The sequence below is a fragment of the Candoia aspera genome, chromosome 8, assembly GCF_035149785.1.
Source record: "Candoia aspera isolate rCanAsp1 chromosome 8, rCanAsp1.hap2, whole genome shotgun sequence".
Lineage (NCBI taxonomy): Eukaryota > Metazoa > Chordata > Lepidosauria > Squamata > Boidae > Candoia > Candoia aspera.
The window spans coordinates 77,903,413-77,918,626 of NC_086160.1; the positions used below are offsets into that span (position 1 = coordinate 77,903,413).

At 55.8% G+C, this 15,214-nt stretch overlaps 1 protein-coding gene across 1 annotated transcript in view; it reads right to left on the reverse strand.

Moving 5' to 3' along the window:
* Positions 1 to 9,768: 9,768 nt before the first annotated feature.
* SFXN5 (sideroflexin 5) overlaps positions 9,769 to 15,214 on the reverse strand; it is a 78,190-nt gene continuing 72,744 nt past the window's right edge. The window contains exon 14 of the mRNA XM_063309693.1: positions 9,769 to 10,054. Coding sequence (XP_063165763.1) covers positions 9,977 to 10,054 — 78 coding nt within the window. The 3' untranslated portion in view covers positions 9,769 to 9,976. The remainder of the gene's footprint in view (positions 10,055 to 15,214) is intronic.

Here is a 15,214-nt window from a genome sequence, read left to right on the forward strand (position 1 = left end):
CCTGGGACCTGCCTGCCCCCCAGCTGCCCATGGGTTGGCCGTGGGAACTGTGGGACGCGGCCCAGTCCAGCCGGCGTGGAGGGCAGCGGCTCCAGGGACAAAGGGGTGGCTTCTCGCCTGGCTGGGAAGCAGTTCGCCAGTCATACGGGCAAATAAACCCGTCTGCGAGACCTCCGCCACGCATAACCCTCTCGTGTGTGTCGCACTTCGATTGGGTAATTTTTTAATCCACAAAAAGAGTGTGTTTTTATTTTAATTTATTTTTCTGTGTCTCTGCGTTTGCTGGGCCTGTGTACATATCCTTGTGTCATAGAGAGCGAGCAGCTGTAGTTTGTGTCACTGTGCCGTGAATAAAAACAACCCGGGTTTGACGTGCAAGGCCTGGTTGTAGCCGGCTCCCTGCAGAAGGGCCTGTTCCAGGGCCTGGTCGTCCCAAGCACCTGATGCCCCCCCCCCCGACACAGAGGGTGGGGACACCGAGGGATTCAGACTGGGGATGTGCCCCTTCTGGGGATGTGCGAGCAGTGTCCTTTGGGGCTCTTCAGCTGTGGCCATGCCCTCTGTCCCTGCCCAGAAGCCGCTCTGCCAAGTTTTGGCAGAGGAGGCAGAGAGGGACAGGAGGGGGGCGGGACTGGACAAACCAAACAATTGGTGGTTGCCTTGTTCTCGGATTCCTGGTGTGTCCACTGCTCCCAAAAGGTTTGGGCTACCAAAACTCCTGCAGTGTCTTCTCTCCATGGCCCCAAGTAGCCACTGAGCCTGAGCTGCAGTCCAGGGACCTGGGAACTCCCAGAAGCTCTATGAAGCCCCCCCCCTTTCTTTCTTGAACCAGGGTAGGATGGACACTGGGGGGGGGCAGGTGGGAGGCCATCCTGATGTCTCCCTCCCCATTGACCTTTCATGCACACATGGAAAGAGGAATCCACTCATTTGGGGTCAGGTATTTTAGGGAGCAGTGCCTGGAGCCCCATTTTCTCAGAATGAAATAAGTCATTAGAGGAGGCTCGACATTCCCCCTGGAGCCACACAGCGGAGCTGAGCTGGTCGAGGCCACTCTGAAGTTTTTGGAGCAACAAAAGCACAAACACCACCCTGGCATATGCCCAGCGGGCACGCAAAGCAGTTGGGCAGAGGCGGCGGTGGAAAAACGCTCCCCTGGCGCGGCTCCCTTGGAAGGGCAGGAGCCGCCCTCGCGTCCAGTGGGTGGGCCGGCGGCCTCTGTCCCTCCTTGGGAAGCCCTCCCTCGACCAGGACCCGCTCACTGAAAGCGGCGCGCGGGGGAGGGTCAGCCATACGACTTGAGGCCACATGAAGAGAGTTGCTTCTGGCTGCCTCCCTCGACCGAGTGGCTGCCTCCCTCCAGGAGCCCCACGCCGTCGACCCCGCCAGGAGTCCCAGCCCAGCCCGACTCCGCGGGGGACCCGGGGAAGGAAGAACCGGTCCTCCAGGCCCCTCTCGCCGCCCTGCTGTGCCCGGAGCCGCTGCCAGCGCTGCAGAGGGAGGGACGCGCCGGGGCTTCCGCGGGAGGCGGCGAGGACGGCCCTGCACGGCGCACGTCGGGGCCCCAGCCGGCCCCTCGGCAGCTCTCTGGCGCCGGGCCGCGTGCCTCCCTCCGGATGCAGCCGGGCAGGGCGCCCGTCGGCGGCCAGAGGGCCCTGTCTGCCCGGACGGCAAGGCCCGAAGCCCGCGGAGAAAGGGGGTGCGGCGCCCTCCCTCCGAGCCGGGACAGGAGTGGGTCCGGATTCAGATGCCGGGCACCGGCCTCCGAGAAGTCTCTGGTTTGAAGCAAGAGGAAAGGAGGACGGAGGCCTCCCTGCAAGCCGCGAGATGGCTCTGCTGGAGCATCCGAAGTGGCCGGGAAGAGGTGCGAAAAGCATTGCCACGCCGCGAGGGAGTGTCGGCCCTCCGAAGTAGCCCACGCTTGGGAGCCAAAGGCACGCAAACGCTACTTTTATTCTAAGGTTACAGGAGCAGACGCCTGCAATTCCGAATGCCCTTCCCACCCCACTCTTCATGGGGCGGGGCGGGGGGGGGGCGAGATGGGCGGTGATAAAAAATTGAGAAATGAATAGACTGTCCATGGGAAGGGGGAGGGCCTTGTCTGAGATGCCTTCTCGGGTTACAGTTCTGGACTCGGATTTCTCTTATCTGACGTTGTCTGGGCTGCAGCTCTTCCTCCTGCCCCTCAAGCCATTCCTTCCTCTCATTGCAGTGAGCTGATCCCCACCTTTTCTCCCGCTTGTAAAGTTGGTCATTCTGGGGTGGGGGGGAGTTGGCTGCAGCTCTGGCGATCCATGGAGGAGCCTCCTGGGCCTCTCTTGTACAATGCAACGGAGCAAGCCCAGGTCCGAAGAGGTGGCCAGGTTGACATCTAGTGACGTTAACCAGGAGTTTGAGCCTGTTGTCCCTGGGGAAGTGGCGAGTGAGGCGGCCTGCCACCTGACAGCTGGCCATGTCTTAGCTGGCTTGTACCTGGTGTGTGGGGAGGTGAGAGATGGGGACCTGGATCTGGGCTTCTTGTTGCAGGAGGGAGAGATGCTGGAGGTCTGAAGGGGTCTCAGATATGCCCTCTCCTCAAGGGGTTGACCTTGGAGTCACTATTGTCCAGTGTCTGACCTTCCCCTTTGGGGCAGGAGCAACAAAGCATCTGGAAGAAGTAGATCTGGACTGTTCTCATTCAGGATTCATTCAGGACATGGGATGGAAACCAGGTTGGTCACTCTTATCGATTACCTGTATCAGGACTTGTATAAGGGAGTGCAACCTTACCTATCTAGATGGATCTCCCAATAGCCAAGGATACCTCACCTCTGGACCAGCTGTGAGGGCTGGAGCTGGAGCTACCGTTCTGTGGTGGCTCCGATCCTTCCTGAGTGGTTAGTTCCAACTGGGGAGGAATGAGAGGCTGACGCCTTGGGCCCAATAATATGGGGTGCCGAGGGCTTAATCCTCTCCTCCATCATATTTAACATCTATATGAAGCCACTGGCAGACACTACTTGACCATCTGAGTTACAATGTCACTGATATGTAGACGTGACCTCTGTCCCCCTTTTAATGGAGGCTGTAAGCGTCTGGTGGAAAAGAGCTGGCCGGGACACGACCCAGGCATTATGTGGCTAATCCGGAAGCCGAGCACTCCTGGAAGTGCCGACGTTAGCGCTAGAGAGTGGTGTGCTCTCCCTGAAGGAGTGGGTCCATAGCAGTGGGTTCCCCTGGATTCACTGCTCTTGCTGGAGCAAGTGAAGTTTGGCTGGCGCATCAGTTAGGACCATCCCTGAAATGGGAGGTACCGGCAACACGCCTTTATGCATTGACTGGGCTACTGCGATTCATCCTATACTGGGCTAACCTTTGAAGACCACCAAGAAACTTCAGCTGGTACAGCTGGCAGCTGCCCATATACTAACAGGAACATCCCAATACCGTCATATAACACCAGTATCACAGGAGCTGCACTGGGGGCCAGCTTGTTTCTGGTGCAATAAGTGTCGGTGATGGTTCAGGACTTGCTGTAGGTAGAATCTGCCCAGCCACCCAAGGCACACAGGAGCCCCACTCCCTGCCAGGTACAGTGGGAGGGGCTCTCAGAAGTGGGCATCTCTTCCTGAACTTGGTCCCAGCGGAAGAGATGGTCTCAGCAGTTCAAGGTCAGCATCCTGGCTGCTGTCATTCGGACCTGTAAAAATGTGACTGCTTATGCGAACATTTGGGGATTGAGGAATTGAAGATGTAGGCACCTCACATCTTACATATTTTGTTATTATTACACTGAAATTATTTTCTTATATTTTACTGCATTCTTTTCCTTCTGTGAGGTTTGTTGTGAGCTGCCTAAATTGGCCTGATTGGAGCAGCAGCAAAGCCCTTTAAATTAATCAATAAAATTGAGCAAAACTTGCCAGCATAGCCACAGGTTGGCATTCAGAACACCTCAATCTTTTTCCTCCGATGGGCACCAGGTTGGAGAAAGTGGACAAATCAAGTTCTCAGCTGGGTGTTGCACCTCCTGTGGGACAGGAGTGGCCTTGGGGACTGGCCGGACTGCCCCACAGCTGAGAAGACAGGGATGGTCAGTGGCACTGTGGCTGGCTGACTCTGGAGGCCAAGACGGGGGGCAGCAGGAAGGAGGTGCTGCTGCAGGGCCAAGTGCACCTGAAGAACGTTGCCACCAGGACAATTTCCAGAGGACTAGCCTCTCTGGTGCCTTTTAGTGCAAGGTCTTGGCCAAGCTGATTCCGAGAGTCCCTCTGGCATCTGCCAGTGCAGCCAGTCTGATGGGCTTCCCAGGAACAGCTGGCAGGAGCCAGAGAATAGATCAGGTGCACCTTGGGCTGATCCAGGGGAGGTCTGAACGCTATTGAAATACCCTATGAAATACCAAGCCATAGATGCAGATGAGCAGTTTTAGGTGTGCTGATTTTTATTCTAGACGTTTAGAAGTGTTACATAAAGTGCCATGATCAATAAATCTACCAAGGAAGTTAAAAAAGACACTCTGAGCATTTCAGAGCTGACTGACATACAGAGGTATCTGCACTCGGAAAGTGAGTGGAAGGTCGTTGGAAGACAAAAGACGGTCCCGAGGAGTGCTTCCCCTCGACCTTTGCTGCATTACAGTTCTGTGGCTCAAGACGGCAATAAGGTGCATTGAAATCAAGGCGGATGCCGAGGGCGCACAGGGACCAGGCAAGGGGGGAGCCAAGGGAGGGTCAGGCCCCCGACCAGCTGCTGCTGTCACGGTTCCCTGTTCAAGATGGACAGAAGCTGGCCAGTCAGTTTTTTGGCCAGCCCTGCCAGCTGCCCTGGTGCCACAGCCAGTCCCTGAGGTCCTTCACAGGCCACCTTGGCCCAAACACCACCTATCCTTGGGCGCCCTGGAGGACAGGGCTGCCTTGGAAATGGCACCAGAGGCCACTGTTCCCTGCAGGAGGAGGTCTGGCAGTCAAGGAGGGCTTCATGGAGTGGGCGGGATGGAACATGAGGCTCAGGATGATGCAGCCCAGAACTCTGCAGGAGTCAAGGCTTTGGGGACACCATTCTGCCCACTCTGAAGTTATGCATGTGGCCCTGAAAGCAGCAAGACGCCTGGGGGCAGGTTGCTTTTAAACAGATGCTCCAGACCGGCAGTTCACGTCCCATTTCAGGTCGAAGGACCAAGGCATCTCTGCAGCGACTGGCAGAAACAGAGACCTCCCCCAGGAAGGGAGGCAGTAGCCAACAAGGAGCCTCCCCTCTGTGGCGTGTTCTCCTGCTGCTCTGCTGCCCACGGGTAGGCTTTTGGAATACGAAGCCAGAGAATGTCTTTCAGGGGCCAAGCAACTGCTGGGCTGCTCAAAAGCACAGTCAGGGGCTGCTAGTAACACCCCCCGCCCTCAGAACGGTAAATTAATTTGTGTGGCCCCGCAGAAATTAAGCTAATGGTTTCACTGGGGTTAGAGTTGGCAAGAAATGAACATACTTCTTACTAGTTACATTTTAATTCCTGTATTCCAGGAGTCCCCAAACTCTGCATGAGCAGTACTATCTGTGCAGGCCAAGCAGACAGCAAAGCCCCAAGTATCTTTGGACCCCCACCTCCCCAGCGCTCATGAGGGAGCCCTGCAGATCGTGACCCCGCTGGAGAGTCCCTGCCTTAAGCCAGCTAAGGCAACAGCCTTCCCCGCAGGGTCCCAGATGGACGTGTGTCTGACTCTGTCCAGGTGGGAGGTGAATCATTTGGGCTTACTGCTGTGGGTCCCCCCCCCACCAACGGGGTTGTATGGCATGACAGCCTGTGGCAGACCAGCCCTTCCTTAGGCGCACGCTCTGCCGGTGCAACAGCTGGACCAGCAGCTCCTGCAACTGGGCTCCCTCTGGCCACTCTCTGTGCCCAGCTGCGCTTGTACAGGCCGAGCCTCTTTGCCAGGGGATGGGATGAAGGCACAGCGGGCCAAGACACCAAAGGGGGCAGAGCCTCCCTGGGCTTCAGCCCTGAAGGAGGGACAACTGGGGAGCCTCTCCCTTCCCAAGGGGGTGCCTAGGGAAGCCAAGGAATGGCTGGTGTGGGGAGACCACATCTCCTGGCCCTGCAAGCTCCTGCGCAAAGGCCTGGGGGGGACAGGAGACAGCGGACTGCCTCCATGGCCCCAGTCCCCCCGCCCCCCGGCTGGAGACACGGCTCACTGAAGCACAAATCTCGGAGTCTCTTGGACCCCAAGACTCTCGCCAGTCCCACCCTCTTCTGCCATGGAAGGCGGCAGTCTCGGCTGCCTCCTTCTGCTTCATTGTAGCCCTCATTATTCCTTAATTAACATGCCCAACAAATCAATTAACTGCTCAGTTCCTAATTAAAAGCTACAAGAGATGATCATCTCATTATTATTAGCTGCTGAGGTGAGCAGCAGCCAACGTGCCGCCCCTTCTCGTTTTCCCAATTATGGGAAATGACAAACGCAAACGCCACCGTCACTCCTGCAGATCTGAGCTCCTTTTGTACATTAGGAGGGAAGGCAAAATTAATTAGCTATTAGGCAAACGCGTTGCGGGGGCTGCACTCGCTGCCCCCACGCGCGCAGGGTGGCTCTCGACTGTTCCCGGAGAGCTTGGCCGAGAGGAAGGCGTGGCAGGGGGACAGAGGATGCCTGGCCCCGGGCCCTCAGCCGGGCAGGCCAACCCCAACTGGGGCCCTCGCGCCCCTTCCCGGGAAGGCGGGCAGGAGGGAGCCTCTGAAGCGAGAGGCGGTTCGGTTTTGCTTGGCTAAAACATCCCTGGAATCCTCAGGTGGCAGTCGCACAATCCACTCGGACCGGCTGGAGACCCGCCAGGGGAGGGCGAGCAACCAGCAGGCTTGGATCCCACAGCCGAAACAAGCACCCTGGGCAGGGCGGAAAGGGTTAGGGGCACACACACGGGCAAAGGGGGCGGGGAGGCCTTCAGCACCAGCCCCGAGAATGGCGCTCTGGCCCCTGCAGTCCCGGCCAGCCTAGGGGAGGTGCAGAGTCCTGGGCAGCCGGAGCCCGAGTAGCCCCGCTAGCGAGAAGGCCCGTGGCTCACCTTCCTAGTAGGCTGACCATATTTCCTTGAGACAAAAACAGGACATTGGGATGACAAAACGGGAGGTGGTAAAACTTATGTAATATTCCGTATTCACGAAAAAGACGATGAAAGAAGTTATTGATCATAAACTGGGAAGGTGCAGGAGGGGGAGGTGCGGCAATGGCTGGGTCCGGAGAGGCTGGTGCAGGGCTGGCGCTGGGCGGAGAGGTTGCAGGAGGGCTGAGGGCGGCGGTGGGCTGGGACGGGAGGACAGGAACGAGGCGGCAGGAGGCTGGAGAAGCAGAGGGCTGAGGGAAGCGGCGGGCTGGGCAGCGGCAGGCTGAAGGCAGCAGCGAGCTGGGACGGGAGGACAGGAACCGAGGAGTCTAGTGAATGGTTGCCCCCGACAACCTGTTCCTCTCTGGCGCACCCTTTTACTTTATTTTCTTCCCGCCGTTTTGGCCCAAGACCCAATCAGCTTCTTCTCTGCTGGGCGCCCTTTTCCAACCGTCTTCCACGCACTGATTGGCGGCAGCGACTCTCCCTCTTGCTCTCCACCAATCAGCTGCTCCTGCGGTTCCTGCTGTCGGTTTCCACTGGATTGAGAACTACTGCCAAGTCAGCCTCCCTTTCAATTTCAATTTCAATTTCTTCCCGCTTTTCCCAATAACTGCTCCAACGTTTTTAAAACTGGGACAAAATTGACATTTATATTAAAATGATGGGACGGTCGGGAAATGTTAAAAAAACGGGACTGTCCCGTTCCGAATGGGACTTATGGTCAGCCTACTTCCCAGGGCTTCTTTCTAGAGGGGTCTCCTGCACACTTGCGGTACACTCCAAACGGACTCCTCTGATTAGGAGAGGGTCAGTAGGCCACTCCCTGTGACGCTGAAGAGGCTCTGCTGCACCCCAAGATAACTTGGGGAGACAAAAGCCAATTTCACACAGCTCCAAGCTTAGGGGACTAGCCTGGCAGGGGTCCAGTGGATGCCAAGGGGGTGGCCCACCAGTGATGGGCTGTGGCACTCAGAGGGGCTGGGGATGGTGGGAGCCTGCCCAGAAGGTGCCTGGCTTGCTGGCTCCACCACCTGCCCGCAAGGAGCCTCCCCATCCTCTCTGGCCAGATGCCCCACCTCCTCCGACCCCACGAGGCTCAAGCGCTGCAGGCGCTGCCTGCACACGAGGCCCTGAACCCACACTGACCGGAAACTTAATCCCGTTACCTGAGTTCCAACAACACACCGACCACAACAATAGCAACTAAAACTAATGAAGGTTAAAACTAATGAATGCTACAGAGACGCAGCCACTGAGTCTGCAAATTATCTGATTAAGCATGCCGTGTGAGCTGAACTCGCACTTCCTGTGGCAGTTGGCTGTGAAAGTCTTTCTTTCTTTCTTCCTCTCTCTCTTCTTTCCTTTTTTCCCTCCTTCCCCCCAACAGGCTTTTGCACTTGGCCTCACACACAAAGTGCCCAATCATGCCTGCAGCCAGAGAGGTCCAAGGCAGGAAGACCTGGCCGGTCCTCAGAGGAACAGGCAGAGCTCAGCGTCCTCCCGGAAGAAAGGGCCGGAGAAACCCCTCTGGAAGGGCCGCAACTAGCGCTGCATGTCGAGGACCGGCACTCTGCCTGCAGGCCCAGCAGGGAGCAGCGATGTGCAGGGGCAGTGGTGTGGGCCATTAGGCCCATCAGGTGGAGCCAGACCAGGTGTCTGCATCCTTCAGAGCGTGAACCAAGGGATTGGGGGGTGGGGGGTGAACAGGTCGCCCCTGTTTTCAGTGGGGCAAAACCAGCCCTCTTCCAGCCCTCCAACCTCGTAAGGCTCTAGGGCTGGGATTGCTGCTGCTGTCCCACATGCTGGCCCCTGGGGTGGCTCCAGGCTCTGCTGCGGCTGCCTCCCTTCCTGCTCAGGTTCCTGCCCCATGACGATCTGGCGGGGGAGGCAGTGGGAAGAGTCCCCTCGAGACCCCTGCCCAGGTGTTGGTCAGAGGGTCAGCCCCAAAAAAGAGCTCCTGCTACCCTCTGTCTGAAGGGCTCACAGAAAATGCTGCTGCAGGGGGTTCCGCTGCTCCACCGTGTGAGCCTGCAAGCCAAAAATCCCGCCCCCCCCACAGAAAGAAGGGCAACCCCCAGTAGCCCCTCCAACAAGCTCAACGTTCAATGCCAAGCAGCAGGAGAGTTGGAGAACACGATTCTGCACTCACCCCCCAGGGAGAAATGCCGGTCTGGGGCCTGGGGAGCAAGGAAGGAGGCTAAGGAGGACCGTCCCGGTGGGGGCCTGGACTCAGCGCGACCATCACAGCTCCTATGGATTCTGAGCAAGCCAAGTGGGGCGAGGCCGACGCTGAAGCCACGCTGCCCAGCCACCGAGACACCTGCCTACCTACTTCTCCCACCTCACCCGCGGATTACTTCCATGCCGCTCAGAACGGCTGCGGCTCAGCCCCTCAGTGTGAAGGGGGCGCTCCCTCTACCTGTGCAGCTGCTCCCGACCCCCCCGATGCTCTGGGGCTGCAGCCCCCAGCATGGCCTTTGGGGCCCGGGGACCCTGAGAGCTGCGTCCTGACACATCCGGGGGGTGCCAGGCTGGCCTGGAGCTCAGCGGAGCCGGAGGACGGCAGACTCCACCAGGCCCCACAAGCCCCCTGCCAGCCTCCCTGCCTCCAACCCCCCTCCCCCACTTCTTTGTGCTGTTACTGTCGCTAATTGAAAACTTTAAATATTAATCTTTTCGACCAACGTGAGATGCCAGGTCTCCAAAAGTGCTAATTTACACTCACTTCTCGACGGTGGGAAGACGTTACAAGCTGCAGCTTTGTCATCTTCTCCGCCTTCCCATTGTATTCCGCATCCTCCCACCCACCTCCCCCTCCCCTCTGGCACTCGGCTCCCCCCTCCTTTCACGCCTCTTCATGCCGTTGCTGCCGCCTTCCGTGCCAGGGCTCCGCTTCCACTCACAACCCTTTGTTGTAGATGACGGTCGGGCTGGCGGTGGCCTGGGCGATCTCTGGCTCCAAGTGGACAGTCTCAATCTGCCAAAAAGGACAGTCACAAAGCGGGTCAGAATAACGGCAAGGAGGCGCTAAGGACCAGAGGCATCGAGGCCAGGTTCTTCCTCGGCGGATCGTGACAACCAGCTTCGCACATCTTAGAGCAGCCTGCTGACTCCATGGCCGGGCAGTGGCTCTCTGATGGGCGTCTTTCCCAACTCTACCTAGAGATGCTAGGAAGGAAGGGGGCAGAAAGGGGAGGTTTCCAATACCAAAGCGGGTGATCTACCAATCGGCCAGAGCTCAGCTGTGAGTTGTAAGGAGCGGCCAGAGGTGATGCCCCAGAGTGGCATTTTACGGACCCTTCACCCAAACTAGGAGGGGGCTGAGACAAGAATGCCTCAGTAAACACAGCCATTCACACACAGTGACTCAGTGTGCCCGGTGAAGGGCAAGTACAACTAGACAGAAGAAGGTTCCCCTTGCCAACCATTTCCCGCGGGCTGAAAGCAAAGGAGACCTCAGACGCCAGCTGTCAGGTCAGGACGCCCAGTGCAGAGAGGCCCCCTGTCCCGTTCTGCCGTGAGGCTGAACCAGTTAAAGAGCGTGATGTCTGTTGACTGGTGGCCCATTGCACTTCTCCACCCCATACAGGCAGTAGGATCTTCCAACCCCCAGCATCCAGATTAAAGTAGATCTCCCTGGAAGACGGGGCTCCTTGGCAGGCAAGCCTTGCTGGAGTTGGCCTTAGAGGTTCTCAGAGGATCCCAAAGAGCGCTCCGCAACCCGAGAGCAACGCCTCCAACAAGGAGAAGCTGAACCTCAGCTTAAAGGCTGGGAGCAGCTGAGGCCAAAGTTCCCTAAAGACAACTTGGCATTTTTGAATGCAAGGTATCACCACTGCAGGCAAGTCACCTGGGAACAAGCTTTATGCTCATTGTCAGGGCCAAAAAGATTCCCTTTCTGACCAGATGTTCCTTATGAGAAGGACACAGATGGCTTTTGAAGGCTCAGCAAGGCCTTGCTGGAGCCCTGCCTGAAAGCTCTGCGAGGCCTTCTTAATTTTACTAGCTTTTGTTAGACTCCAGGAGGGTTGAAGATTTTATTTTTTGTGCATTGGCATCATTGAGGGATGTTACTGCATTTGGGCCTGGCTGGGCTATAAGACAGGGGGCACCTGGCTGGCTGCAACCAGCCCCAGCCCCAGCCTTTCCTGGTGGGCTACTGCAGGTGACCTGCTCCACAGCAGCTTGGCTCTGGGTCTCTTTCCCCAGCAAGATGGGGTGGGAGGCTGTGTGTGTGCAGACACACCATAGCAGCACAGCCACCAATCATCCCCCACCAGCATAAGCAGAGGCTACCCATCTACCCATGGATGTCAGGGAAGGAAGGAGGAAAGATACTCTGTGAGTGACGTACATTTTAATTCACCAGTTCTCCCCCAAAGGTTACACCAATGCTGTGACTACCCCCAGTGGCGTTAGCTGATCCTATTAGTGTACACACACACACACACACACACACACACACACACACACACACTTCTGCATGAGCCTCCCCTGATTTCCTGTCCCCGCACAACCCTTGCGCTTGCTGGCCACATCCTGCACTGCCAGCTCCCTCCTGGGGCGCCAAAGCCACCCCTTCTTCCCAGGCCCCCCAGTCTCAGCAACTGCCTTTGGCTGACTGTCTCTTGGGACAGGTGGGAAAATCACAGCAGCACCGCTGAGATGCTGAGCCGAGAGGAAAGGCAGGCACAAGTCAGCATTCAGAGCATCGGGAAGGCTCAACTCAAGGTGGGCGGCGGGGGGGACAGGGTCCCAGCCAGGGCTAATGATCACCCGTGGTGTCACTCCTTGGAAGGCTTGTGCTTCAACCGACTGAGGGCAAGGCATGTCCAGGATGCCGAGACCACTTCTTCCATGCGGCTGGCAAGCCACGCTTGGCCCCCCGAAGATCTGCTGCCTCCAGGCTGGATTTCCCCACTCCTCAGCCTCTCACTCTCAGCCCCACTTCCTTCTTTGGGGGCCTCCTTGGAGATGCAGGGTCCAAAGAGGCCCATGCGCTCTCCTGGAACAGGGTGCCCCACTGTCCCCCCTCTGCTGCCAGCCCCATCCTAAACAAGGCTGGCTGTTGTACCCTTACGGACACCCCAGCCGGGCAGGAAACCGCCCCTCCGTCTTACCCCACTTGTTCTCAGGGCAACGACATCTCGCGCTGCATTGTCCCTGAAAGCTGCATCAGGGCTGCCTCTGCAGCAAGGCAAAGGCCCAACCCTGCCATTCACCTCCCCACACAGGCCTTACTTGGTTTGCCTCCCTCGGCATGTTCTTCCCTCTTTTCAAAGTGCCTTCCGGGGATCCCGAAACACCCCACGCCTCTGTCACACACAGCACACATGCCCCATTTTGGTCAGCTCAAGGACCGAAGGGGGCCCAATAGTGGCACGATGAGGGTGATCTTTAAAGGGTGGAATGAGTTGGCAAGGCTTAAGGAACCTGTTTACCTCTTACAATCCCCCAGATCCCCGTTGGCCCTTCTGAGGCTCTAAAGACCTGGCGCTTCCCGCACTGTTGAGCCAACCCACCCAAGGGTCTGGCAGAGGACTGGTTGGTGTCTTTGGCTGCCAGTCGGTTCTGTTAGCTTTGCATAGGTAAAGGTAAAGGTTTCCCTTGACATTAAGTCCAGTCGTGTCCGACTCTAGGAGGCGGTGCTCATCTCCGTTTCACAGCCGAAAAGCTGGCATTTGTCTGTAGACACTTCCGTGGTCATGTGGCCGGCATGACTAAACGGAACGCTGTTACCTGCCCGCTGAAGTGGTACCTATTAATCTACTCACATTTGCATGTTTTCGAGCTGCAAGGGTGGCAGGAGCTGGGACTAGCAACAGGAGCTCACCCCGTCACGCAGATTCGAACCGCCGACCTTCTGATCGGCAAGCTCAGCAGCTCAGCGGTTTAACCCGCAGCGCCACCGCGTCCCTAAGCTTTGCATACATATTGGTTTTACGATTCCTTTAAAACTGTTTGATCTGTGAGTTGGGTGGCCATGTAAGTTGAAGAAATAAATAAAATAAATACCGCCCCCCACAGCCCAGTACAGAAAACCTGGTGTTTCGGTCCCCCACGCTCTGGGCCTGCAAAAGGGGTGGTCTAGGGGGCGGGAGGCCCAAAGACCACCCTTTCTGCACCCTGGAAGGGGTGGAAGGACCCAGGCCTTTCCTTCAGAGGCTCACCCATCCAAACTGAAACCTTTGCAATGCTCCTTTCTCATATGCTGAAATTATTATTTTATATCTTAAAAATGGTATATATTGGTGGTAGTGCCAAGGCTGACACAACAATACAAGGAACCTACATGGAAAATCTAAAAGCTTTTGAAAATGTTTAACCTAGTTAGACAAATTAGCAAAAATTTGTGCAAAACAATTTAGGTATTTAAAATATTCAATGTTTTTAAAAACTGGAAAAACTGTTCCTAGCTTTCAGCTGCAGAAACCCAACAAAATGTAACATCCAAGAAATCTTAACATGAGGTGCAACATAACCCTTCACCAAAGCTGTTAAACAGTTCCTGGTGCATCCTGGGAAATAGCACTTCATTTATTCAAATGCACATATGTCAGGTTTTTGCACCATATGTCATTCCAAGCTATTTACAGTAATAATTAAATCTTAATCAACGTTTAACCTCTGTAAAATGTTTGAAGGGATCTAATCACCCTTCAGTCTGCACTAATGAAGGAGAAATATATAAACATAAAAAGAAAATGATATACACCAGAAAGAAGAAGTAATTGCAAAATTGTATTTCTTTTAAATATAATCAGCAAGTTATGTAAAGGAAGCCGACGGGTATTTTAAGTGAAGACATCTTGGGTGTCAGAGGTGTGAGTAGCTAATTTTGTACTGCTATCCATAACAGATGTAGCATATTTTCTCTTAGAGCCATTATTAGCAACTTCACCATTTCTTTTCTTATTTAAACACAAAGCAGAACACTGAAAGGGGGAAGCAGAGCGCTCCCGCCAGGAAAGGGTGGGACCAGCCGCCTCACTGACGTGGAGGAGCGCCACTCTGCCAGCCGCTGGAAGGCGGGGGCCCTCCAGCTCCTTTGTTGGCGCGGCTAAGGGAGACCCGCTGAGCCCGCTTCCCCTTGGGAAGGTGAGGAAGGGCGCTTCTGGCTCCTACTTGGCACTGCCCTGCCCTGCTGGCATTCCAAGGGGCAGGCCAGGCCAGACACAAGGCACAGCCTTGAACGGAGACGGGCCTTGACTCATACCAGCAGACCTGCGGAGAGGTGGCCGCCCAGCCTCTGCTTGAAGGGGCAGCTCTCCGGGCTGCGGGTTCCGCTGCTGAATGGGCCGTGACATTAGGAAGGTTGGCAGGTCCTACCCTCTGGAAGTAGGTGGAAGAAGCTTCTACATCCCTTTGGGTGTCCTCTGGGCCACCCAGCCACCCCACCCCCAGCCATCTCTTTCTGTAGGACTGTCCCCGGATCATCCTCCTTGTCCATCTCCGAATCCCTTCCCATTTCCCTACCTCCTTCCAAAAATAATTCTTCAATATGGTGCCCTCTACTAAACCCCACAGGCCTAGAGGTGGGCTTTAACCAAAGCAGAGCAACATGGGAAACTATGCTTACCTACATTTGCCCATTACTGCCACAACACCCTGCTGACTTACGTTCAGTTTCTAATCAGCTCCTATTCCAAGATTTTTTTCACAACAAAATCCCCCATTCAGTACCTCTGCATTTCATTCCTGCTTCGTAAGTGAAGATCTCTGCACTATAGATAACTAATTTGGAGCCCAGTGCTTCAAGCTCTTGCGAACATTTTGAGTTCTGTTTCTTTTAAATAGTAGCTATCTTACTCAATTTTGTACCATCTGAATTTGATAAGCTTCTGCCCATCCCCTTATCCAAGTCATTGATAAAAGTAATGCCCAGTGCCCAGGACTGAACCTTTTGCCTTTCCACCCAGTACTCACCCATATGATATGGAATGATTGTAAAGCATGATTTGGGGACAATTTTGGGGTCAGCTGTGTAACCACTTTTAGGTGATGCCATCCAGCCAAAAATGAACTTGCTTGCTGATCAGCATTGCCACGGGGTACTGTGTGAAATGCTCCGTTGAAACCAGGACATACTGTGCCCACAGCATTCCCACAATTGATTAAGAAACCATTCAATCAAAAC